Below are 26,499 nucleotides of genomic sequence, written 5' to 3'. Positions count from 1 at the left end.
CTCAGTGTCTCTCATAAACCCAGTGCCCCTGATAAACCTAGTGCCTCTATTGTCTCTGCTAAACCCAGTGCCTCTCATAAACCCAGTGTCTCTGATAAACCCAGTACCCCTGGTGTCTCTGATAAAACCCGTGCCAGTGCCTCTGATAAACCCAGTTCCCCAGTGTCTCTGATAAACCCTGTGTCTCTAATAAACCCTGTGCCCCCAGTGTCTCTGATAAACCCAGTTTCCCTAGTGTCTCTGATAAACCCTGTGCCTCTGATAAACCCAGTGCCCCCTGTGTCTCTGATAAACCCAGTGTCTCTGATAGACCCAGTGCCTCTGCTAAACCCAGTGCCTCCAGTGCCTCATGATAAACCCATTGCCCCTAGTGTCTCTGATAAACCCACTGCCTCTGATAAACACAGTGACCCCAGTGCCTCTGATAAACCCAGTGCCTCTGATAAACCCAGTGTCTCTGATAAACCCATTGCCTCTGATAAACCCAGTGCTCCCAGTGCCCCTGATAAACCCAGTGTCTCCGATAAACCCAGTGCCTCTGATAAACCCAGTCTCTCTGATAAACCCAGTGCTTCTGATAAATTCAGTGCCCCCAGTCCCCCTGATAAACCCAGTGTCTCTGATAAACCCAGTGCCCCTAGTGTCTCTGATAAACCCTGTGCCACTGCCTCTGATAAACCCAGTGCCCCCAGTGTCTCTGATAAACCCTGTGTCTCTAATAAACCCAGTGCCCCTAGTGTCTCTGAAAAACCCAGTGCCAATGCCTCTGATAAACCCAGTGACCCCAGTGTCTCTGATACTCCCAGTGCCTCTGATAAACCCAGTGCCCCTAGTGTCTCTGAAAAACCCTGTGCCTCTGATAAACCTAGTGCCCCTAGTGTCTCCGATAAACCCAGTGTCTCTGATAAACCCAGTGCCCTCAGTGCCCCTGATAAACCCAGTGTCTCCGAAAAACCCAGTGCCTCTGATAAACCCAGTCTCTCTGATAAACCCAGTGTCTCTGATAAACCCAGTGCCCCCAGTGCCTCTGATAAACCCAGTGCCTCTGATAAACCCAGTGTCTCTGATAAACCCATTGCCTCTGATAAAGCCAGTGCCCCCAGTGCCCCTGATAAACCCAGTGTCTCCGATAAACCCAGTGCCGCTGATAAACCCAGTGTCTCTGATAAACCCAGTGCTTCTGATAAATCCAGTGCCCCCAGTCCCCCTGATAGACCCAGTGTCTCTGATAAACCCCGTGCCTCTGATAAACCCAGTGCCCCCAGTGCCTCTGATAAAGCCAGTGTCTCCGATAAACCCAGTGCCCCTAGTGTCTCTGATAAACCCTGTGCCACTGCCTCTGATAAACCCAGTGCCCCCAGTGTCTCTGATAAACCCTGTGTCTCTAATAAACCCAGTGCCCCTAGTGTCTCTGAAAAACGCTGCGCCAGTTCCTCTGATAAACCCAGTGACCCCAGTGTCTCTGATAAACCCAGTGCCTCTGATAAACCCAGTGCCCCTAGTGTCTCTGAAAAACCCTGTGCCTCTGATAAACCTAGTGCCCTTAGTGTCTCCGTTAAACCCAGTGTCTCTGATAAACCCAGTGCCCGCAGTGTCTCTGATAAACCCAGTGTCTCTGATAAACCCAGTTCCTCTGATAAATCCAGTGCCCCCAGTGCCCCTGATAATCCTGTGTCTCTGATAAACCCAGTGCCTCTGATAAACCCAGTGCCCCCAGTGCCTCCAATAAACCCAGTGTCTCCAATAAACCCAGTGCCCCTAGTGTCTCTGATAAACCCTGTGCCAGTGCCTCTGATAAACCCAGTGACCCCAGTGTCTCTGATAAACCCAGTGCCTCTGATAAACCCAGTGCCCCTAGTGTCTCTGAAAAACCCTGTGCCTCTGATAAACCTAGTGCCCTTAGTGTCTCCGTTAAACCCAGTGTCTCTGATAAACCCAGTGCCCGCAGTGTCTCTGATAAACCCAGTGTCTCTGATAAACCCAGTTCCTCTGATAAATCCAGTGCCCCCAGTGCCCCTGATAATCCTGTGTCTCTGATAAACCCAGTGCCTCTGATAAACCCAGTGCCCCCAGTGCCTCCAATAAACCCAGTGTCTCCAATAAACCCAGTGCCCCTAGTGTCTCTGATAAACCCTGTGCCAGTGCCTCTGATAAACCCAGTGCCCCCAGTGTCTCTGATAAACCCAGTGTCTCTGATAAAACCAGCACCTCTGATAAACCCTGTGCCCCAGTGTCTCTGAAAAACCCAGTGCCTTTGATAAACCCAGTGTCTCTGATAAACCCAGTGCCTCTGATAAACCCAGTCTCTCTGATAAGCCCAGTGTCTCTGATAAACCCAGTGCCTCTGATAAACCGACTGCCCCTAGTGTCTCTGATAAACCCAGTGCCCCCAGTGTCTCTGATAAACCCTCAGCCTCTGATAAACCCAGTGTCTCTGATAAACCCTGTGCCTCTGATAAACCCAGTGCCCCTAGTGTCTCTGAAAAACCCAGTGCCCCGATAAACCCAGTGTCTCTGATAAACCCAGTGTCTCTGATAAACCCAGTGCCCCTAGTGTCTCTGATAAACCCAGTGCCCTCAGTGTCTCTGATAAACCCAGTTCCCCAGTGTCTCTGATAAACCCAGTGCCCCTGATAAACCCATATCTCTGATAAACCCAGTGTCTCTGATAAACCTAGTGCCCCTAGTGTCTCTGATAAACCCAGTGTCCTCAGTGTCACTGATAAACCCAGTGCCCCTAGTGTCTCTGATAAACCCAGTGCCCCTGATAAACCCAGTATCTCTGATAAACCCAGTATCTCTGATAATCCCATTGCCCCTAGTGTCTCTGATAAACCCAGTGCCTCTGGTAAACCCAGTTCCCCCAGTGCCTCTGATAAAACCAGTGCCTCTGATAAACCCAGTGTCTCTGATAAACCCAGTGCCCCTGATAAACCCAGTGTCTCTGATAAACCCAGTGCCCCTAGTGTCTCTGATAAACCCAGTGCCCTCAGTGTCTCTGATAAACCCAGTGTCTCTGATAATCCCATTGCCCCTAGTGTCTCTGATAAACCCAGTGCCTCTGGTAAACCCAGTTCCCCCAGTGCCTCTGATAAAACCAGTGCCTCTGATAAACCCAGTGTCTCTGATAAACCAAGTGCCCCTGATAAACCCAGTATCTCTGATAAACCCAGTGCCCCTAGTGTCTCTGATAAACCCAGTGCCCTCAGTGTCTCTGATAAACCCAGTGTCTCTGATAAACCCAGTGCCCCTGATAAACCCAGTGCCTCTAGTGTCTCTGATATACCCAGTGCCCCTGATAAACCCAGTGTCTCTGATAAACCCAGTGCCCCCAATGTCTCTGATAAACCCAGTGTCTCTGATAAACCCAGTGCCCTTGGTGTCTCTGTTAAACCCTGTGCCAGTGCCTCTGATAAACCCAGTGCCCCCAGTGTCTCTGATAAACCCTGTGTCTCTAATAAACCCTGTGCCCCCAGTGTCTCTGATAAACCCAGTTCCCATAGTGTCTCTGATAAACCCTGTGACTCTGAAAAACCCAGTGCCCCCTGTGTCTCTGATAAACCCAGTGTCTCTGATAAACCCAGTGCCTCTGCTAAACCCAGTGCCTCCAGTGCCTCATGATAAACCCATTGCCCCTAGTGTCTCTGATAAACCCACTGTCTCTGATAAACCCAGTGCCCCCAGTGCCTCTGATAAACCCAGTGCCTCTGATAAACCCAGTGCCCCCAGTGCCCCTGATAAACCCAGTGTCTCCGATAAACCCAGTGCCTCTGATAAACCCAGTCTCTCTGATAAACCCAGTGCTTCTGATAAATCCAGTGCCCCCTGTCCCCCTGATAAACCCAGTGTCTCTGATAAACCCAGTGTCTCTGATAAACCCAGTGCCCCCAGTGCCTCCGATAAACCCAGTGTCTCCGATAAACCCAGTGCCCCTATTATCTCTGATAAACCCTGTGCCACTGCCTCTGATAAACCCAGTGCCCCCAGTGTCTCTTATAAACCCAGTGTCTCTGATAAACACAGCGCCTCTGATAAACCCTGTGCCACAGTGTCTCTGAAAAACCCAGTGCCTTTGATAAAACCAGTGTCTCTGATAAACCCTGTGCCAGTGCCTCTGATAAACCCAGTGCCCCCAGTGTCTCTGATAAACCCAGTTTTCTAGTGTCTCTCATAAACCCTGTGCCTCTGATAAGCCCAGTGTTTCTGATAAACCCTTTGCCCCTAGTGTCTCTGATAAACCCTGTGCCAGTGCCTCTGATAAACCCAGTGCCCCCAGTGCCTCTGATAAACCCAGTGCCCCTAGTGTCTCTGATAAACCCTGTGCCTCTGATAAACCCAGTGTCTCTGATAAACCCAGTGCCCCTAGTGTCTCTGATAAACCCTGTGCCAGTGCCTCTGATAAACCCAGTGCCCCTAGTGTCTCTGATAAACCCAGTGCCCCTAGTGTCTCTGAAAATCCCAGTGCCCCTGATAAACCCAGTGTCTCTGATAAACCCATTACCCCTAGTGTCTCTGATAAACCCTGTGCCACTGCCTCAGATAAACCCAGTGCCCCCATTGTCTCTGATAAACCCAGTGCCTCTGATAAACCCAGTGCCCCTAGTGTCTCTGAAAAACCCAGTGCCAATGCCTATGATAAACCCAGTGTCCCTAGTGTCTCTGATAAACCCAGTGCCTCTGATAAACCCAGTGCCCCTAGTGTCTCTGAAAAACCCTGTGCCTCTGATAAACCCAGTTCCCCTTGTGTTTCCGATAAACCCAGTGTCTCTGATGAACCCAGTGCCTCTGATAAACCCAGTGCCAGTCTCTCCGATAAACCCAGTGCCAGTGTCTCTGATGAACCCACTGCTTTTGGTAAACCCAGTGCCCCTAGTTTCTCTGATAAACCCAGTGTCTCTGATGAACCCAGAGCCAGTGTCACCAATAAACCCCGAGCCCAGTGTGTCTAATAAACCCTGTGCCCAGTGTCTCTGATAAACCCAGAGCCCAGTGTGTCTGATAAAACCAGTGCCTTTGATAAACCCAGTGCCAGTTTCTCTGATAAACCCAGTGCCTCTGATAAACCCAGTGCCCTTGATAAATCCAGTGCGAGTGTCTCTGATAAACCCAGTGCCTCTGATAAACCCAGTGCCCCTAATAAACCCAGTGCCACTGATAAACCCAGTGCCAGTGTCTCTGATAAACCCAGTGCCCTCAGTGCCCCTGATAAACCCAGTGTCTCCGAAAAACCCAGTGCCTCTGATAAACCCAGTCTCTCTGATAAACCCAGTGCTTCTGATAAACCCTGTGCCCCCAGTGTCACTGATAAACCCAGTGTCTCTGATAAACCCAGTGCCCCCAGTGCCTCTGATAAACCCAGTGTCTCTGATAAACCCATTGCCTCTGATAAAGCCAGTGCCCCCAGTGCCCCTGATAAACCCAGTGTCTCCGATAAACCCAGTGCCGCTGATAAACCCAGTGTCTCTGATAAACCCAGTGCTTCTAATAAATCCAGTGCCCCCAGTCCCCCTGATAGACCCAGTGTCTCTGATAAACCCCGTGCCTCTGATAAACCCAGTGCCCCCAGTGCCTCTGATAAACCCAGTGTCTCCGATAAACCCAGTGCCCCTAGTGTCTCTGATAAACCCTGTGCCACTGCCTCTGATAAACCCAGTGCCCCCAGTGTCTCTGATAAACCCTGTGTCTCTAATGAACCCAGTGCCCCTAGTGATCTGAAAAACCCAGTGCCATTGCCTCTGATAAACCCAGTGACCCCAGTGTCTCTGATAAACCCAGTGCCTCTGATAAACCCAGTGCCCCTAGTGTCTCTGAAAAACCCTGTGCCTCTGATAAACCTAGTGCCCCTAGTGTCTCCGATAAACCCAGTGTCTCTGATAAACCCAGTGCCCTCAGTGTCTCTCATAAACCCAGTGTCTCTGATAAACCCTGTGCCCCCAGTGACTCTGATAAACCCAGTGTCTCTGATAAACCCAGTACCCCTGGTGTCTCTGATAAAACCCGTGCCAGTGACTCTGATAAACCCAGTGCCTCTGATAAACCCAGTGCCCCTAGTGTCTCTGAAAAACCCTGTTCCTCTGATAAACCTAGTGCCCCTAGTGTCTCCGATAAACCCAGTGTCTCTGATAAACCCAGTGCCCTCAGTGTCTCTCATAAACCCAGTGTCTCTTATAAACCCTGTGCCCCCAGTGACTCTGATAAACCCAGTGTCTCTGATAAACCCAGTAACCCTGGTGTCTCTGATAAAACCCGTGCCAGTGACTCTGATAAACCCAGTGCCCCCAGTTTCCCTCATAAACCCTGTGTCTCTGATAAACCCTGTGCCCCCAGTGTCTCTGATAAACCCAGTGCCCCTAGTGTCTCTGATAAACGAGTGCCTCTGATAAACACCGTGCCCCCTGTGTCTCTGATAAACCCAGTGTCTCTGATAAACCCTGTGCCTCTGATAAACCCAGTGCCTCCAGTGTCTCTGATAAACCCAGTGCCTCTGATAAACCCAGTGCCCCCTGTGTCTCTGATAAACCCAATGCCTCTGATAAACCCAGTGCCCCCAGTGCTCTGATAAACCCAGTGCCTCTGATAAACCCAGTGTCTCTAATAAACCCTGTGCATCTGATAAACCCCGTGCCCCCAGTGCCCCTGATAAACCCAGTGTTTCTGATAAACCCAGTGCCTCTGATAAACCCAGTCTCTCTTATAAACCGAGTGTCTCTGATAAATCCAGTGCCCCCAGTGTCTCTGATAAATCCAGTGCCCCTAGTATCTCTGATAAACCCTGTGCCACTGCCTCTGATAAACCCAGTGCCCCCAGTGTCTCTGATAAACCCAGTGTCTCTGATAAACACAGCGCCTCTGATAAACCCTGTGCCCCAGTGTCTCTGAAAAAACCAGTGCCTTTGATAAAACCAGTGTCTCTGATAAACCCTGTGCCAGTGCCTCTGATAAACCCAGTGCCCCCAGTGGCTCTGATAAACCCAGTTCCCTAGTGTCTCTCATAAACCCTGTGCCTCTGATAAGCCCAGTGTTTCTGATAAACCCTGTGCCCCTAGTGTCTCTGATAAACCCTGTGCCAGTGCCTCTGATAAACCCAGTGCCCCCAGTGCCTCTGATAAACCCAGTGCCCCTAGTGTCTCTGATAAACCCTGTGCCTCTGATAAACCCAGTGTCTCTGATAAACCCAGTGCCCCTAGTGCCTCTGATAAACCCAGTGCCCCTAGTGTCTCTGATAAACCCAGTGCCCCTAGTGTCTCTGATAAACCCAGTGCCCCTAGTGTCTCTGAAAATCCCAGTGCCCCTGATAAACCCAGTGTCTCTGATAAACCCATTACCCCTAGTGCCTCTGATAAACCCTGTGCCACTGCCTCAGATAAACCCAGTGCCCCCATTGTCTCTGATAAATCCAGTGCCTCTGATAAACCCAGTGCCCCTAGTGTCTCTGAAAAACCCTGTGCCAATGCCTCTGATAAACCCAGTGCCCCTAGTGTCTCTGATAAACCCAGTGCCAATGCCTCTGATAAACCTAGTGCCCCTAGTGCCTCTGAAAAACCCTGTGCCTCTGATAAACCCAGTTCCCCTTGTGTTTCCGATAAACCCAGTGTCTCTGATAAACCCACTGCTTTTGGTAAACCCAGTGCCCCTAGTTTCTCTGATAAACCCAGTGTCTCTGATGAACCCAGAGCCAGTGTCACCAATAAACCCCGAGCCCAGTGTGTCTAATAAACCCTGTGCCCAGTGTCTCCGATAAACCCAGAGCCCAGTGTGTCTGATAAACCCAGTGCCTCTGATAAACCCAGTGCCCTTGATAAATGCAGTGCGAGTGTCTCTGATACACCTAGTGGCTCTGATAAACCCAGTGCCCCTAATAAACCCAGTGCCACTGATAAAAACAGTGCCAGTGTCTCTGATAAACCCAGTGCTCCAAGTGCCCCTGATAAACCCAGTGTCTCCGAAAAACCCAGTGCCTCTGATAAACCCAGTCTCTCTGATAAACCCATTGCTTCTGATAAACCCTGTGCCCCCAGTGTCACTGATAAACCCAGTGTCTCTGATAAACCCAGTGCCCCCAGTGCCTCTGATAAACCCAGTGCCTCTGATAAACCCAGTGTCTCTGATAAACCCATTGCCTCTGATAAAGCCAGTGCCCCCAGTGCCCCTGATAAACCCAGTGTCTCCGATAAACCCAGTGCCGCTGATAAACCCAGTGTCTCTGATAAACCCAGTGCTTCTGATAAATCCAGTGCCCCCAGTCCCCCTGATAGACCCAGTGTCTCTGATAAACCCCGTGCCTCTGATAAACCCAGTGCCCCGAGTGCCTCTGATAAACCCAGTGTCTCCGATAAACCCAGTGCCCCTAGTGTCTCTGATAAACCCTGTGCCACTGCCTCTGATAAACCCAGTGCCCCCAGTGTCTCTGATAAACCCTGTGTCTCTAATGAGCCCAGTGCCCCTAGTGATCTGAAAAACCCAGTGCCATTGCCTCTGATAAACCCAGTGACCCCAGTGTCTCTGATAAACCCAGTGCCTCTGATAAATCCAGTGCCCCTAGTGTCTCTGAAAAACCCTGTGCCTCTGATAAACCTAGTGCCCCTAGTGTCTCCGATAAACCCAGTGTCTCTGATAAACCCAGTGCCCTCAGTGTCTCTCATAAACCCAGTGTCTCTGATAAACCCTGTGCCCCCAGTGACTCTGATAAACCCAGTGTCTCTGATAAACCCAGTACCCCTGGTGTCTCTGATAAAACCCGTGCCAGTGACTCTGATAAACCCAGTGCCTCTGATAAACCCAGTGCCCCTAGTGTCTCTGAAAAACCCTGTTCCTCTGATAAACCTAGTGCCCCTAGTGTCTCCGATAAACCCAGTGTCTCTGATAAACCCAGTGCCCTCAGTGTCTCTCATAAACCCAGTGTCTCTTATAAACCCTGTGCCCCCAGTGACTCTGATAAACCCAGTGTCTCTGATAAACCCAGTGCCCCCAGTGTCTCTGATAAACCCAGTGTCTCTGATAAACCCTGTGCCTCTGATAAACCCAGTGCCCCTAGTGTCTCTGAAAAACCCAGTGCCCCGATAAACCCAGTGTCTCTGATGAACCCTGTGTCTCTGATAAACCCAGTGCCCCTAGTGTCTCTGATAAACCCAGTACCCCTGATAAACCCATGTCTCAGATAAACCCAGTGTCTCTGATAAACCTAGTGCCCCTAGTGTCTCTGATAAACCCAGTGTCCTCAGTGTCACTGATAAACCCAGTGCCCCTAGTGTCTCTGATAAACCCAGTGCCCCTGATAAACCCAGTGTCTCTGATAAACCCAGTGTCTCTGATAATCCCATTGCCCCTAGTGTCTCTGATAAACCCAGTGCCTCTGATAAACCCAGTGCCCCTAGTGTCTCTGAAAAACCCTGTTCCTCTGATAAACCTAGTGCCCCTAGTGTCTCCGATAAACCCAGTGTCTCTGATAAACCCAGTGCCCTCAGTGTCTCTCATAAACCCAGTGTCTCTTATAAACCCTGTGCCCCCAGTGACTCTGATAAACCCAGTGTCTCTGATAAACCCAGTGCCCCCAGTGTCTCTGAAAAACCCAGTGTCTCTGATAAACCCTGTGTCTCTGATAAACCCAGTGCCCCTAGTGTCTCTGAAAAACCCAGTGCCCCGATAAACCCAGTGTCTCTGATGAACCCTGTGTCTCTGATAAACCCAGTGCCCCTAGTGTCTCTGATAAACCCAGTGCCCTCAGTGTCACTGATAAACCCAGTGCCCCTAGTGTCTCTGATAAACCCAGTACCCCTGATAAACCCATGTCTCAGATAAACCCAGTGTCTCTGATAAACCTAGTGCCCCTAGTGTCTCTGATAAACCCAGTGTCCTCAGTGTCACTGATAAACCCAGTGCCCCTAGTGTCTCTGATAAACCCAGTGCCCCTGATAAACCCAGTGTCTCTGATAAACCCAGTGTCTCTGATAATCCCATTGCCCCTAGTGTCTCTGATAAACCCAGTGCCTCTGATAAACCCAGTTCCCCCAGTGCCTCTGATAAAACCAGTGCCTCTGATAAACCCAGTGTCTCTGATAAACCCAGTGCCCCTGATAAACCCAGTGTCTCTGATAGACCCAGTGCCCCTAGTGTCTCTGATAAACCCAGTGCCCTCAGTGTCTCTGATAAACCCAGTGTCTCTGATAAACCCAGTGCCCCTGATAAACCCAGTGCCTCTAGTGTCTCTGATATACCCAGTGCCCCTGATAAACCCAGTGTCTCTGATAAACCCAGTGCCCCCAATGTCTCTGATAAACCCAGTGTCTCTGATAAACCCAGTGCCCTTGGTGTCTCTGATAAACCCTGTGCCAGTGCCTCTGATAAACCCAGTGCCCCCAGTGTCTCTGATAAACCCTGTGTCTCTAATAAACCCTGTGCCCCCAGTGTCTCTGGTAAACCCAGTTCCCATAGTGTCTCTGATAAACCCTGTGCCTCTGAAAAACCCAGTGCCCCCTGTGTCTCTGATAAACCCAGTGTCTCTGATAAACACAGTGCCTCTGCTAAACCCAGTGCCTCCAGTGCCTCATGATAAACCCATTGCCCCTAGTGTCTCTGATAAACCCACTGCCTCTGATAAACCCAGTGCCCCCAGTGCCTCTGATAAACCCAGTGCCTCTGATAAACCCAGTGCCTCTGATAAACCCAGTGTCTCTGATAAACCCAGTGTCTCTGATAAACCCAGTGCCCCAAGTGCCCCTGATAAACCCAGTGTCTCCGATAAACCCAGTGCCGCTGATAAACCCAGTCTCTCTGATAAACCCAGTGCTTCTGATAAATCCAGTGCCCCCAGTCCCCCTGATAGACCCAGTGTCTCTGAGAAACCCAGTGCCTCTGCTAAACCCAGTGCCTCAAGTGCCTCATGATAAAACAGTGCCCCCAGTGCCTCTGATAAACCCAGTGCCTCTGATAAACCCAGTGTCTCTGATAAACCCATTGCCTCTGATAAACCCAGTGCCCCTGATAAACCCAGTGTCTCCGATAAACCCAGTGCCTCTGATAAACGCAGTCTCTCTGATAAACCCAGTGCCTCTGATAAACCCAGTGCCCCCAGTGCCTCCGATAAACCCAGTGTCTCCGATAAACCCAGTGCCCCTAGTGTCTCTGATAAACCCTGTGCCACTGCCTCTGATAAACCCAGTGCCCCCAGTGTCTCTGATAAACCCTGTGTCTCTAATAAACCCAGTGCCCCTAGTGTCTCTGAAAAACCCAGTGCCATTGCCTCTGATAAACCCAGTGACCCCAGTGTCTCTGATAAACCCAGTGCCTCTGATAAACCCAGTGGCCCTAGTGTCTCTGAAAAACCCTCTGCCTCTGATAAACCTAGTGCCCCTAGTGTCTCCGATAAACCCAGTGTCTCTGATAAACCCAGTGCCCTCAGTGCCCCTGATAAACCCTGTGTCTCCGAAAAACCCAGTGCCTCTGATAAACCCAGTCTCTCTGATAAACCCAGTGCTTCTGATAAACTCTGTGCCCCCAGTGTCACTGATAAACCCAGTGTCTCTGATAAACCCAGTGCCCCCAGTGCCTCTGATAAACTCAGTGCCTCTGATAAACCCAGTGTCTCTGATAAACCCATTGCCTCTGATAAAGCCTGTGCCCCCAGTGCCCCTGATAAACCCAGTGTCTCCGATAAACCCAGTGCCGCTGATAAACTCAGTGTCTCTGATAAATCCAGTGCTTCTGATAAATCCAGTGCCCCCAGTCCCCCTGATAGACCCAGTGTCTCTGATAAACCCCGTGCCTCTGATAAACCCAGTGCCCCCAGTGCCTCTGATAAACCCAGTGTCTCCGATAAACCCAGTGCCCCTAGTGTCTCTGATAAACCCTGTGCCACTGCCTCTGATAAACCCAGTGCCCCCAGTGTCTCTGATAAACCCTGTGTCTCTAATAAACCCAGTGCCCCTAGTGTCTCTGAAAAACCCAGTGCCATTGCCTCTGATAAACCCAGTGACCCCAGTGTCTCTGATAAACCCAGTGCCTCTGATAAACCCAGTGCCCCTAGTGTCTCTGAAAAACCCTGTTCGTCTGATAAACCTAGTGCCCCTAGTGTCTCCGATAAACCCAGTGTCTCTGATAAACCCAGTGCCCTCAGTGTCTCTCATAAACCCAGTGTCTCTGATAAACCCTGTGCCCCCAGTGACTCTGATAAACCCAGTGTCTCTGATAAACCCAGTACCCCTGGTGTCTCTGATAAAACCCGTGCCAGTGACTCTGATAAACCCAGTGCCCCCAGTGTCCCTCATAAACCCTGTGTCTCTGATAAACCCAGTGCCCCCAGTGTCTCTGATAAACGTGTGCCTCTGAAAAACCCCGTGCCCCCTGTATCTCTGATAAACCCAGTGTCTCTGATAAACCCAGTGTCTCTGATAAACCCAGTGCCTCCAGTGTCTCTGATAAACCCAGTGCCTCTGATAAACCCAGTGCCTCTGATAAACCCAGTGTCTCTAATAAACCCTGTGCCTCTGATAAACCCAGTGCCCCCAGTGCCCCCAGTGCCCCTGATAAACCCAGTGTTTCTGATAAACCCAGTGCCTCTGATAAACCCAGTCTCTCTTATAAACCGAGTGCCTCTGATAAATCCAGTGCCCCCAGTGTCTCTGATAAACCCAGTGCCCCAGTGCCTCCGATAAACCCAGTGTCTCCGATAAACCCAGTGGCCCCAAGTGTCTCTCATTAACCCTGTGCCAGTGTCTCTGATAAACCCAGTGTCTCTGATAAACCCAGCACCTCTGATAAACCCTGTGCCCCAGTGTCTCTGAAAAACCCAGTGCCTTTGATAAACCCAGTGTCTTGGTAAACCCTGGGCCAGTGCCTATGATAAACCCAGTGTCCCCAGTGCCTCTGATAAATCCAGTGCCCCTAGTGTCTCTGATAAACCCTGTGCCTCAGATAAACCCAGTGTCTCTGATAAATCCAGTGCCCATAGTGTCTCTGATAAACCCTGTGCCAGTGCCTCTGATAAAGCCAGTGGCCCCCAGTGTCTCTGATAAACCCAGTGCCTCTGATAAACCCAGTGCCCCTAGTTTCTCTGAAAAACCCAGTGCCTCTGATAAACCCAATGTCTCTGATAAACCCATTGCCCCTAGTGTCTCGGATAAACCCTGTGCCAGTGCCTCAGATAAACCCAGTGCCCCCATTGTCTCTGATAAACCCAGTGCCTCTGATAAACCCAGTGCCCCTAGTGTCTCTGAAAAAATCTGCGCCAGTGCCTCTGATAAACCCAATGCCTCTGAAAAACCCAATGTCTCTGATAAACCCCGTGTCTCAGATAAACTTAGTGTCTCTGATAAACCAAGTGCCTCTAGTGTCTCTGAAAAACCCAGTGCCTTTGATAAACCCAGTGTCTCTGATAAACCCTGGGCCAGTGCCTCTGATAAACCCAGTCTCTCTGATAAACCCAGTTCCTCCGATAAATCCAGTGCCCCCAGTGCCCCTGATAATCCTGTGTCTCTGATAAACCCAGTGCCTCTGATAAACCCAGTGCCCCCAGTGCCTCCGATAAACCCAGTGTCTCCAATAAACCCAGTGCCCCTAGTGTCTCTGATAAACCCTGTGCCAGTGCCTCTGATAAACCCAGTGCCCCCAGTGTCTCTGATAAACCCAGTGTCTCCGATAAACCCAGCACCTCTGATAAACCCTGTGCCCCAGTGTCTCTGAAAAACCCAGTGCCTTTGATAAACCCAGTGTCTCTGATAAACCCAGTGCCTCTGATAAACCCAGTGCCTCTGATAAGCCCAGTGTCTCTGATAAACCCAGTGCCTCTGATACACCGACTGCCCCTAGTGTCTCTGATAAACCCAGTGCCCCCAGTGTCTCTGATAAACCCTCTGCCTCTGATAAACCCAGTGTCTCTGATAAACCCTGTGCCTCTGATAAACCCAGTGCCCCTAGTGTCTCTGAAAAACCCAGTGCCCCGATAAACCCAGTGTCTCTGATAAACCCAGTGTCTCTGATAAACCCAGTGCCCCTAGTGTCTCTGATAAACCCAGTGCCCTCAGTGTCTCTGATAAACCCAGTGCCCCTGATAAACCCAGTGCCTCTAGTGTCTCTGATATACCCAGTGCCCCTGATAAACCCAGGGTCTCTGATAAACCCAGTGCCCCCAATGTCTCTGATAAACCCAGTGTCTCTGATAAACCCAGTGCCCTTGGTGTCTCTGATAAACCCTGTGCCAGTGCCTCTGATAAACCCAGTGCCCCCAGTATCTCTGATAAACCCTGTGTCTCTAATAAACCCTGTGCCCCCAGTGTCTCTGATAAACCCAGTTCCCATAGTGTCTCTGATAAACCCTGTGCCTCTGAAAAACCCAGTGCCCCCTGTGTCTCTGATAAACCCAGTGTCTCTGATAAACCCAGTGCCTCTGCTAAACCCAGTGCCTCCAGTGCTTCATGATAAACCCATTGCCCCTAGTGTCTCTGATAAACCCATTGCCTCTGATAAACCCAGTGCCCCCAGTGCCTCTGATAAACCCAGTGCCTCTGATAAACCCAGTGTCTCTGATAAACCCAGTGCCTCTGATAAACCCAGTGCCCCCAGTGCCCCTGATAAACCCAGTGTCTCCGATAAACCCAGTGCCTCTGATAAACCCAGTCTCTCTGATAAACCCAGTGCTTCTGATAAATCCAGTGCCCCCAGTCCCCCTGATAAACCCAGTGTCTCTGATAAACCCAGTGCCTCTGATAAACCCAGTGCCCCCAGTGCCTCCGATAAACCCAGTGTCTCCGATAAACCCAGTGCCCCTAGTATCTCTGATAAACCCTGTGCCACTGCCTCTGATAAACCCAGTGCCCCCAGTGTCTCTGATAAACCCAGTGTCTCTGATAAACACAGCGCCTCTGATAAACCCTGTGCCCCAGTGTCTCTGAAAAACCCAGTGCCTTTGATAAAACCAGTGTCTCTGATAAACCCTGTGCCAGTGCCTCTGATAAACCCAGTGACCCCAGTGCCTCTGATAAACCCAGTTCCCTAGTGTCTCTCATAAACCCTGTGCCTCTGATAAGCCCAGTGTCTCTGATAAACCCTGTGCCCCTAGTGTCTCTGATAAACCCTGTGCCAGTGCCTCTGATAAACCCAGTGCCCCCAGTGCCTCTGATAAACCCAGTGCCCCTAGTGTCTCTGATAAACCCTGTGCCTCTGATAAACCCAGTGTCTCTGATAAACCCAGTGCCCCTAGTGTCTCTGATAAACCTTGTGCCAGTGCCTCTGATAAACCCAGTGCCCCTAGTGTCTCTGATAAACCCAGTGCCCCTAGTGTCTCTGAAAATCCCAGTGCCTCTGATAAACCCAGTGTCTCTGATAAACCCATTGCCCCTAGTGTCTCTGATAAACCCTGTGCCACTGCCTCAGATAAACCCAGTGCCCCCATTGTCTCTGATAAACCCAGTGCCTCTGATAAACCCAGTGCCCCTAGTGTCTCTGAAAAACCCTGTGCCAGTGCCTCTGATAAACCCAGTGCCCCTAGTGTCTCTGATAAACCCAGTGCCTCTGATAAACCCAGTGCCCCTAGTGTCTCTGAAAAACCCTGTGCCTCTGATAAACCCAGTTCCCCTTGTGTTTCCGATAAACCCAGTGTCTCTGATAAACCCAGTGCCTCTGAAAAACCCAGTGCTCCTAGTGTCTCTGATGAACCCAGTGCCTCTGATAAACCCAGTGCCAGTCTCTCCGATAAACCCAGTGCCAGTGTCTCTGATAAACCCACTGCTTTTGGTAAACCCAGTGCCCCTAGTTTCTCTGATAAACCCAGTGTCTCTGATGAACCCAGAGCCAGTGTCACCAATAAACCCCGAGCCCAGTGTGTCTAATAAACCCTGTGCCCAGTGTCTCTGATAAACCCAGAGCCCAGTGTGTCTAATAAACCCAGTGCCTTTGATGAACCCAGTGCCAGTTTCTCTGATAAACCCAGTGCCTCTGATAAACCCAGTGCCCTTGATAAACCCAGTGCCAGTGTCTCTGATAAACCTAGTGCCTCTGATAAACCCAGTGCCCCTAATAAACCCAGTGCCACTGATAAACCCAGTGCCAGTGTCTCTGATAAACCCAGTGCCTCTGATAAACCCAGTGCCCCTAATAAACCCAGTGTCTCTGATAAACCCAGTGCCCTCAGTGTCTTTGATAAACCCAGTGCCTCTGATAAACACAGTGCCCCTAGTGTCTCTGGAAAACCCTGTGCCAGTGCCTCTGATAAACTCAGTGCCCCCAGTGTCTCTGATGAACCCAGTGCCTCTGATAAACCCAGTGCCCGTGTCTCTGATATACCCAGTGCCTCTGATAAACCCAGTGCTAGTGTCTCTGATGAACCCAGAGCCCAGTGTCTCTGATAAACCCAGTGCCAGTGTCACCGATAAACCCAGGGCCCAGTGTGTCTGATAAACCCTGTGCCACTGTCTCTGATAACCCCAGAGCCTCTGATGAACTGAGTGCCCTGTGTCTCTGATAAACCCTGTGCTCCTAGTTCTCTAATAAACTCAGTGCATGTCTCCGATAAACCCAGAGCCCAGTGTGTCTGATAAGCCCAAAGCCCAGTGTCTCTGATGAACTCAGTGTCCAGTGCTTCTGATATACCCAGTGCACCTGGTAAACCCAGTGCCTCTGATAAACTTAGTGCCCTTATTAAACAGGTCACGGTAATTCCCATTCAATTACCATTTTCTGTTTTTTGTTGGCTTGTGGTCACATCAAGTTGCTGCATGTTGACCCTGCATATGATTTCATTAAGTATCTGATGGTGTCTTTGGGTTTCATTACTGCAACTATCCACCCCTTCTCCAGCTTCCGTGTGGCTGCAGAAAGTGAAATCTATGCCTGCTGTCCATGCTACCAGCTAGCTCTGACAGATTAAGAAAATAGAAGGAGAATTCTATGTTTCTAATTGCAGTAGAGACACCCTAATATTCTCAGAATGCTGGGAACAGGAAGTGCATGAGACATTTAAGGAATGTTCATCAAAGGAAACCAGCCTGATCTTTAACCCTCTTATTTTAATTCCACATTAAGGAATTAGACTGGAGATTTACCATGCACATTAATGTTTGGACGATGGCCAAAGCTTATTACTGAGTAAAATACTCATTCCTGAATATCAGTTAGCGAGATTACATTTACAGATTGGATTTCACCCATTACTGAGGATTTAACACCATATCTGGTCTCCTCCTACAGTGATTTACCTGTGTTGGTTTTGGTGCTTCTGCCAACAAGAACTCACATTAATATGGCACTTTTAATCTAGAGCAATATGCTAAAACACTGCCCTCACCTGGTTCCATTCTTATCTAATCATAGCCAAAGGATCACCTGCACCGGCTTCTCTTCCTGCTCCCACACTATCACCTCTGATGTCCCCTAAGGATCTTTCCTTGGCCCCCTCCCTATCTCTCATCTTCATTCTGTCCCTCAGTGGTTTCATCCTCAAACACAACACATTCCACGCAAACACTGACAACATCCAGCTGATCGACAACACCACTGTCACTGAGTTATTGTGCTGCTTGTCTGACTTCCAGAACTAGCTGAGCAGAATTCACTTTGAACCAAATTGGGAACAATATCAAACAAAATCAGTTCTTAAAAATTCATTCATGGGATGTGGGTGTCGCTGGCTGGGCCAGCATTTATTGCCCATCCCTAATTGCCCTTGAGAAGGTGGTGGTGAGCTACCCTCTTGAACCGCTGCAGTCCCTGTGGTGTAGGTACACCCACAGTGCTGTTAGGGAGGGAGTTCCAGGATTTTGACCTAGTGAAGGAACGGTGATATATTTCCAAGTCAGAATGGTGAGTGAACTTCCAGGTGGTGGTGTTCCCATCTATCTGCTGCCCTTGTCCTTCTAGATGGTGGTGATCATGGGTTTGGAAGGTGCTGTCTAAGCAGTCTTGGTGAATTCCTGCAGTGCATCTTGTAGACAGTACACATGATGGTACAATGATTGAGATATTATAGATGGGATTAAGGTAAAAGCTGAAATATCATTACAAACTTCAAATACAAACTTCAAAAAATTTTACAAATCTGTGGAATTTTTTATCATTGTGGAGAAATTTGTCATTCCAGAAATATAAAATTACTCTTTAAGGGATAGGGAGGGCCTGAAGCCATTGTTTTCAGTCTCTGTCACAAGCTTTGTTCCAAAGTCACTGACCCCTTTCCTCTCCCTGGTAACTGGGACTAACTCACACTCGTCGCATCCTTGATATCATGTTTGACCCTGAGCTGTAGTTTTGACACATGTCCATGTTTGACCACATGTCCATGTTTGACCCTGAGCTGTGGTTTTGACCACATGTCCATGTTTAACCACATGCCCATGTTTGACCACATGTCCATGTTTGACCCTGAGCTGTGGTTTTGACCACATGCCCATGTTTGACCACATGCCCATGTTTGACCACATGCCCATGTTTGACCACATGTCCACGCCATCACTTCTACTTCCACAACTGTAACATGGTTTGACTGTGCGCCTGACATCTTCTGCTGAAACCTTCATTCATGCCTTTGTTACCCTGAGGCCTGATCACTCGAATGGATTCCTGGCTGGTCTCTCACCTTCCACTCTCCATTAACTTAGGTTCACTCAAGGCTCTGCTGCCCATATTATGGTAGTAATTGCAGTGAAACTAGCTGCGTTCAGTATCATGACTCCCCTGAAACTGACACCACCTTCTGAATTCCGCACGTGCGCAGTTAAACAGGGAAATCCAGAAGTTGCTGTTGCTGATTCTATACTTCTCCAGAGAGAATATGCCCACCCCCCAGACTGCAATCTCAATAGGAACTGTCAAGAACTTGCACTCTTAGTCTCTCTATAAAAACCCTTAAAAAAGTTACACTTGTTGAATGAGGAGTTCCTCGTTTTTTAGCAGCATGGTAACTTCATAACTGTAGAGTCATAGATCATTACTGGAGGAGGCTCCTCAGCCCATAAAAATACTGCTAAATACCCTCACTGTCCCTTGAAGAGTAATTTTATATTTCTGGAATGACAAATTTCTCCATTATGATAAAAAAATTCTACAAATTTGTAATTTTTTTTGGAATTTGTGAATGATATTCCAGCCTTTTACCTTAATCCCATCTGTAATGTCTCAATCATTTATTTTCCTTTCTGTATAAATTTAATTTAAATTCAAAGTGAAGGGATTCTGAGGGGTTTATTTCCTGGCTTGCTGTCCTTGAGGATAATTCAATGCAATTGGCTGTTTATGTTGCTTGAAGACATCACCATTAGTGGATCCCTAGATCCAATGTTTCATGGGTTGTGGACATCGCTGGCTAGGCCAACATTTGTTGCCGTCCCTAATTACCCTTGAACTGAGTGGCTTATTAGGCCATTTCAGAGGGCATTTAAGAGTCAGCCACATTGCTGGGGGTCTGGAGTCACATGTAGGCCAGACCAGGTAAGGAGGCAGATTTCCATCCCTAAAGGACATTAGGTTTTTACAACAATCAATGATAGTTTCACAGTCATTGTTACTGAGACAAGCTTTCAATTCCAGATTTGTTAATTGAATTTAAATTCCACCAGCTGCTGTGGTGGGATTTGAACCCACGTCCCCAGAACATTAGCCTGAGGCCTCTGCATTACTATCCAGTGACATTACCACTACACCACTGTCTCCCCTGAGTTGGTGTCAGATTTAAACTGACATTGAGGAAGGGGAAACCCATGTCACAGCGATTGCTAGATCTTTGTGGGTCAATAGCAAGAGCCATCACTTTATAACTGACCATGAAATTTGGGCCCTTAACTTGCATCAAGTCCCATACACCCATAAGCCCTATGATCGCTGACCCAAATTGGCTATCGGTTAAGCAATGACCTCTTTTAAAATCCTCAGGTTTGCATTCAAAGTGCTCCATAGCCTCACCCCTTTCCTCACCCTAACCCCGAACCCTGACCCTCCATTGCCTTACCCTTCCCTATCTTTATGATCTCCTGCAGCTCTACAATCTTCCGAGATCTCTGCATTCTTTTAATCCTGGCCTCTCGAGCTTCCCTGATTTCCTTCCTTCCCATGTTGGTCACTATGCAGTCAGGCCCTGATCTCTTGAATTCCTTCCCAAAATCTCTCCACCTTTCTTTCCTCTAAGGCACTCCTCACCTGCTGCCTGACCAAGCTTTTTATCATCAGCCCTAATATTTGCTTATCTGACTTGATGTCAAATTTGCTTTGTTAATGCTCCTATGAAGCATCTTGGGACAATCGATTACATTAAAGATGCTATATAAATACAAGTTGTTGTTCTAGAATCATACAGCACTGAAGGAGACCATTTACCAACAAGTAAATTTATCAAGAGCTGTGTAATTATTCACACTCTCCCACCCCTCCCCCACAATCCTACAAAAGACGTCCAACCATTTATCCAATTCCCATTTGAAAATTACTAATGAAGCTTCTTTCACCATCTTTTCAGATTAGCGTATTCCAGATCACAACTACTGCATCAAAACATATCTCCTCTCCCCTTATCTACTGAGACAATTGGCTCAATTTAAGTACCGCCACACCCCCCCCACCCTCCCCCCAACCAGTGGCAGCTTTGGTGGTAGAGGGCTTTAATCGGACGAGAGGTTGTGCTGTGGGGATCCCGTCTGCATCCCACCTCCGCCCAGTTAAGTCTGGGGCAAGAAGGCCTACTTAAGGGCAACGTTCTGCTGCCGCTGGTATTCAACTTGTCCAGATGTTTGTGGGTGTCTAGGGGCGGAGCTCCTTGTTCAAAGGCACATAATGCCTTATTGAGGGACCCTGCATTAGGAAAGAAACTGAGGCAAGTTTCTTCCATGGGTCTTCATGTGACTGAAGAGGCCAATTCTCAATCCGCAGATCTTTGGACACATGGGGCAGGATGTCCCACAAAATGGTGGAATTCAGAGTGCAGGATTTGCTTCCTTTTCTTTCCTTCTCTGCCGTTGCTCTGCCTCATCATTAAGGTGTTTGAGCTCAAAGTGTGATGTAGTTTGATGGACAAGTTGTCCCATTTTGAATGATTGGTAGCATGCTCCTCCCAGTCATTAACATCAATGCTGCTGTGCTTCAAGGAGAATTTCAGAGAGTCTTTGAAGTGTTTTCTTTTTCCTCCCCTGGAATGTTGGCCATTTGAAAGTTGAGAAAACAGGACCTGGTGGGGGAGATGATTTCTGGCCATCCGGACAGTGTCCAGTCCATTGTAGTTGATTTTGCGAGAGTTTTGCCTGAATACTTGTGGAGCTGGTTTCAGGACACTAGTGTTTGTTCGATATTCCTCCCATTGAATCCGGAGGATGCGACAGAGGCATTGCTGGTGGAATTTCTCTAGTGCTCTTATGTGTCACCGATACACAGTCCACATCTCACTGCAGTACAGGAGTGTGGTGACGACAACTGCTCCGTACACCAGGCATTTTGTTGACTTGTCGAGGTCTTTGTTGTTAAACACTCGCTGCCATAATTTGTAGAAGGCTGAGCTGGCGCGGCTGATCCAGTGTTGGATCCAGTGGAGGCCAATTGAGAGAGGTGGCTGCCAAGGTATGGGAACTGCTCAACATATTCCAGAGTCTCTCCTTCAACATGCATGGGAGGTGGAATGTTTGGTTGAACAGGTCTGGGTTGATGTGAGTTTTTTCTTTTGGCAACATTCACGGACAGACCGACTTCCTGCAGAGTTGAAGAGATCGAGAGTGCCTTGCAAATCTGGTGCAGAGTGGACAGAAACACAGCTGTCACCCGGAAACTGTACATCATCTATTTCTATGGTGGTCAGTTTAGTATTAGGAAAGAGGCAACTGAGGTTAAAGCATTTTCCATCTAGGCAGAATGCAGTGGATCTTTGAGGTGGATAGCCACTGTCAGGTAGATTTTAAGTAGTATGGGGGCTGTCACACAGCCCTGCTGTTTACATCTACCTGGGGATTGCTTGAATATTGAAATAGAGACTAACCATTTGCCTCTGTCTTTCAGTAAGGTTTCCTCTTTTACAGCTGATAACTCACTCGTATTTGCTTACTTTGTGTGGTATTAAAAATCTGCATAGGGCCAAATGCAGGGGCCAGAATCAGGGGTAGAAATCCAGAGTCTGGCTGCTTGTTCCTCAGGATAGTGTCCTAGGCCCAACAATTTTCAGCTGCTGCATCAATGACCTTCATTCCATCATAAGGTCAGAAGTGGGGATGTTCGCTGATGATTGCACAATGTTCAGCACCATTCACAACTCCTCAGATACTGAAGCAGTCCATATCCAAATGCAGCAAGATCAGAACAATATCCAGGCTTGGGCTGACAAGTGGCAAGTAACATTTGCACCACACAAGTGCCAAGTAATGACCATCTCCAACAAGAGAGTGTCTAACCATTGCCTCTTGACATTCAAAGGCATTACCATCACCGAATCCCCCACTATCAACATCTTGGGGGTCACCATTGACCAGGAACAGAACTGGACCAGCCATATAAATACTGTGGCTACAAGAGCAGGTCAGAGGCTGGGAACCTATGGTGAGTAACTCACCTACTGACTCCCCAAAGCCTGTCCACTATCTACAGGGCACAAGTCAGGAGGGAGATGGAATACTCTCCACTTGCCTGGATGAGTGCAGCTCCCACAACACACAAGAAGCTCGACACCATCCAGGACAAAGCAGCCTGGTTGATTGGCACTACATCCACAAACAATCACTCCCTCCATCGCCAACACACAGTAGCAGCAGTGTGTACCATCTGCAAGATGCACTCCTTGTACAGCACCTTTCAAACCTAAGAGCGCTACCATCTAGAAGGACAAGGGTAGCAGATAGATGGGAACACCACCACCTGGAAGTTCCCTTCCAAGTCACTCACCATCCTGACTTGGAAATATATCAGCCGTTCCTTCACTGTCTCTGGGTCAAAATCCAGGAACTCCCTTCCTAACAGCACTGTGGATGTACCTACACCACATGGACTGCAGCGGTTCAAGAAGGCAGCTCACCACCACCTTCTCAAGGGCAACTAGGGATGGGCAATAAATGCTGGCCCAGCCAGTGACACCTACATCTTGTAAATGTATAAGAAATCTTTTACAGCATCCAGAAGACATCTGTACTCAAACCCCCCCCAAAGGCTTGAATCCAGATTCCACTTGAAATGAAAATAGAAAATGCTGGAAATACTCAGCAGGTCTGGCATCTGAGAAGAGAGAAACAGAGTTAACATTTTAGCTCAGGCACCTGTCAGGTTTTCAGCCTGAATTGTTAACTGAGTCCTTCATTCCTGACCGGCTGAATATTTCCAGAATTTCCTGTTTTAATTCCAATTTACTGCACCCATGGTATTTTAGTTTCCCATTTGGCGTATTTAAGTTGTAACAATGAGAAGCCCAGAAATACCTGCTGAAAGAATTTACTTTATTAATAAGATCAAGGCAGTTGCTGTCTCTTATCACCCAGATACAATGATGAACTGAGTACAGAACATGATCTGGGTGAGAGAATCATAAATTTAATCTTTTATGTGAATTGGATTTACACCTTTTATAAGTTGTTTGGCAGATTGTGCTCAGTTGATCAGGCAGGGTTGCGGAAGGATGTTCTGTGTATGCCACAAGGCTTATTCAGCTATTTTGCAGCAGTGAATGTTCCCTGATTGTGGTTGATGTATTTAAAGCAGGCAGCCGACTGGCCACTTCCTGTTGCTAAAATTCCTGATGTCCTCACAGTTGTTAAATTCAGTGATTGCAGCTTCACAGAACAAGACAGTGTCTGCTTTCCACTCCCCACCACCAGTGGATTTATTCATAGGCTAATCCAGATTTTAAGAACATTTATAATTTTCACAAACCAAAAATGACGCTTGGTAATTACTGAGTAACATTTATATGCACATTTAATTCTTACTTCAGCTTCCTGTCACTGCTGTTTGATGGAACCACGAATCTGGTGTTAAGCAGTGATGTCTCCTGATAGTTCAGCGTTCTGATGGGAACACTGGCCTCAGTAATATTCAGGCCGAAAGGGATAAGTGTAAGGAAGATTTTGGAACCGTTATCACCAGTTGACTGCTGGGCACCTGGAAGAGGGATGAGTGTAGCTTTATATCATAGTCTTCGTTTTCCTGAGAAGTACTCGAAAGATTTCAGTAAAGCGATTCCTTCCTGCGAGGACATTAAAAAGAGTTGCTTCTTTCTGTCTTTCTACTGACTCAGGACCTGCTCCGTTTGGGGGTTCAGGCAAGGAGGCTGGAATGGGGAGATTGTTCAATTATATGATATGTGTGCCTGCCTAACTCAAATCAGACCAGTGAAAGTAACACCACGTTTCTGTATAGAGAACAGGTTTCACTAAGGAAATCATAAAGATGCTGGAGGTCATTCCCAAAGCACATGGTGATGGTGAGAATTTGCAGGCAACCTGTTTGCAAATGTCCAAAAGCTGCTGGCTATGGTGACATTCTTCAGTCAGAGCTCTGAGTTTATGCATTAATGGCTGACACTGACTTGTGTTGTGTTGTGTCTCACAGGGGTGAATATGGACTGAGGGAATACACAGAAGTGAAAACCATCACTATCAAAGTCTCACAGAATAACCATTAAACTGATGAGAAAAAGCAAAACGGCAGAAGAGGTTCTCTGCAGAAAAGCTGAATCATAAAGACAAGAACACTGACAAAACCAAGTTTTCTAATTAAATGAAGCTCTTTAAATTCTTAAGAAATAATTTCTGACTTTGCACAAAAGTAAATATTTTGTATTAGTTTTAACTTAGAATTTGTAGATTCAATCTAATACACAGCATTCTATAATGGTGACAGCAGGAGTCTACTCTCTGTATTCATGTGTAGGATGTGGATTATTGACAGGTTTAAGGGTGCAGGATGCTGGTTATTGACAGGTTTAAGGGTGCAGGATGCTGGTTATTGACAGGTTTAAGGGTGAAGGATGCTGGTTATTGATAGGTTTAAGGGTGCAGGATGCTGGTTATTGACAGGTTTAAGGGTGAAGGATGCTGGTTATTGACAGGTTTAAGGGTGCAGGATGCTGGTTATTGGCAGGTTTAAGGGTGCAGGATGCTGGTTATTGGCCGGTTTAAGGGTGCAGGATTCTGATTATTGACAGTTTTAAAGGTGCAGGATGCTGGTTATTGACGGGTTTAAGGGTGAAGAATGCTGGTTATTGGCCAGTTTAAGGGTGCAGGACTTTGGTTATTGACTTTGGTTATTGACAGGTTTAGGGATGCAGGATGCTGGTTATTGGCCAGTGGGCTAGTTTACGGACATGGTTTGGAAACACGCCAGTATTTACGGGACAATTTTACAAATTCACACTTTTAGCATACAGCTTCACTCAGTGGGAGAGTGTCAGTTGTACTTGAACTCTCTATCTGAGGATGGCCATCCAGTAGATGGACACTCAATGTGTGTTTCAATAATGACATTAATGTAGAAAAATATCCCAAGGTGTTTCACAAATGGATAACAAAAAATCAGCTAACAAGGGTACAAATGCATTGTGGGCAAAGCTCATTGCAAGGGTTGTGAATTCGTAAAATTATTTTTTGTACATAATCATTAAATGTAGAAGCAAATATATTTCAAACCTCCCACATAACAATCTTAAAGGTGAAATGTTACATTTAACTTGTTAATAACGAACAATCATTTGGATTCAGCGTGGGTGTGGTGGTCTCAAGTTAGCAATTGTTAACATCTTGATCATTTTTCTTCAGTTGCAGAAAATATTTTTAGATTTACCACAATTTTATCTAGTAAATGTCATGCATGTGTATAAGGGTTTAACTGACGATTTTCTAGTTTTTGATGAACTCATGAAGGTCCGTTACAATGCCACATTTTGCTATAAATTATTGTTCGGATTATGAGAACTGTCTCTGTATTTTGATTAAAGAAATTTTTCATTATTATATTTATGAGAGTGAGAGGAACTCTCAATGTGCGCAGTTAAATATGAATAGTAGAAATCAGGGATGAAGGAGTCATGCAGCCCAGCAAACACTCTTCCTTCCAGGCTGTGCCCAGTTAATCCTATTACGCAAAATTAATTGGCTGTTTTACAGGCAAGTTTGCTCTTCATGTGTTCACAAGCAAAGCAGATTGAGAAGATGCCAACTTCAATTCTTCAATTTAACAAAAATAAGATTTGCTTTAATGTGCTCCATCATGCATTGTATCATATATTTAAATCCCATCTGTTGAATGGTGAATAGTCATCACATGACCATACCACTTATAAAAGCAAAATACTGGGGATGCTGGAGATCTGAAATAAAAACAGAAAGTGCTGGAAAAACTCAGCAGGTCTGGCAGCATCCGTGGAAGTCAAACAGAATTAACATTTTGAGTCAAATACAACTCTTCTTTGGAACTATATAGTCTATCATCAGCAGATTTATTGAACTCAATTCCAAGCCATTAGTGAATAAAGGCTGTAGGATTGAGAACAGGTGGTTAACACTGGAAGAATATAATTAGCAATGGGAAAGAATGATATGACCATATGCATTAGGAGCAGGA

At 47.6% G+C, this 26,499-nt stretch overlaps 1 protein-coding gene across 1 annotated transcript in view; it reads left to right on the top strand.

Annotated features, from left to right (window-relative positions):
* Nucleotides 1–25,887, top strand: part of aldh1a3 (aldehyde dehydrogenase 1 family, member A3) — a 710,895-nt gene extending 685,008 nt beyond the window's left edge. The window contains exon 13 of the mRNA XM_041175393.1: nt 24,490–25,887. Coding sequence (XP_041031327.1) covers nt 24,490–24,562 — 73 coding nt within the window. The 3' untranslated portion in view covers nt 24,563–25,887. The remainder of the gene's footprint in view (nt 1–24,489) is intronic.
* The last annotated feature ends 612 nt before the right edge of the window (nt 25,888–26,499 follow it).

This window comes from Carcharodon carcharias, chromosome 26, assembly GCF_017639515.1.
Source record: "Carcharodon carcharias isolate sCarCar2 chromosome 26, sCarCar2.pri, whole genome shotgun sequence".
NCBI classification, from domain to species: Eukaryota; Metazoa; Chordata; class Chondrichthyes; order Lamniformes; family Lamnidae; genus Carcharodon; species Carcharodon carcharias.
Note: the sequence above shows the minus strand (reverse complement) of the source record. Positions and strands in the feature narration are given on the sequence as shown.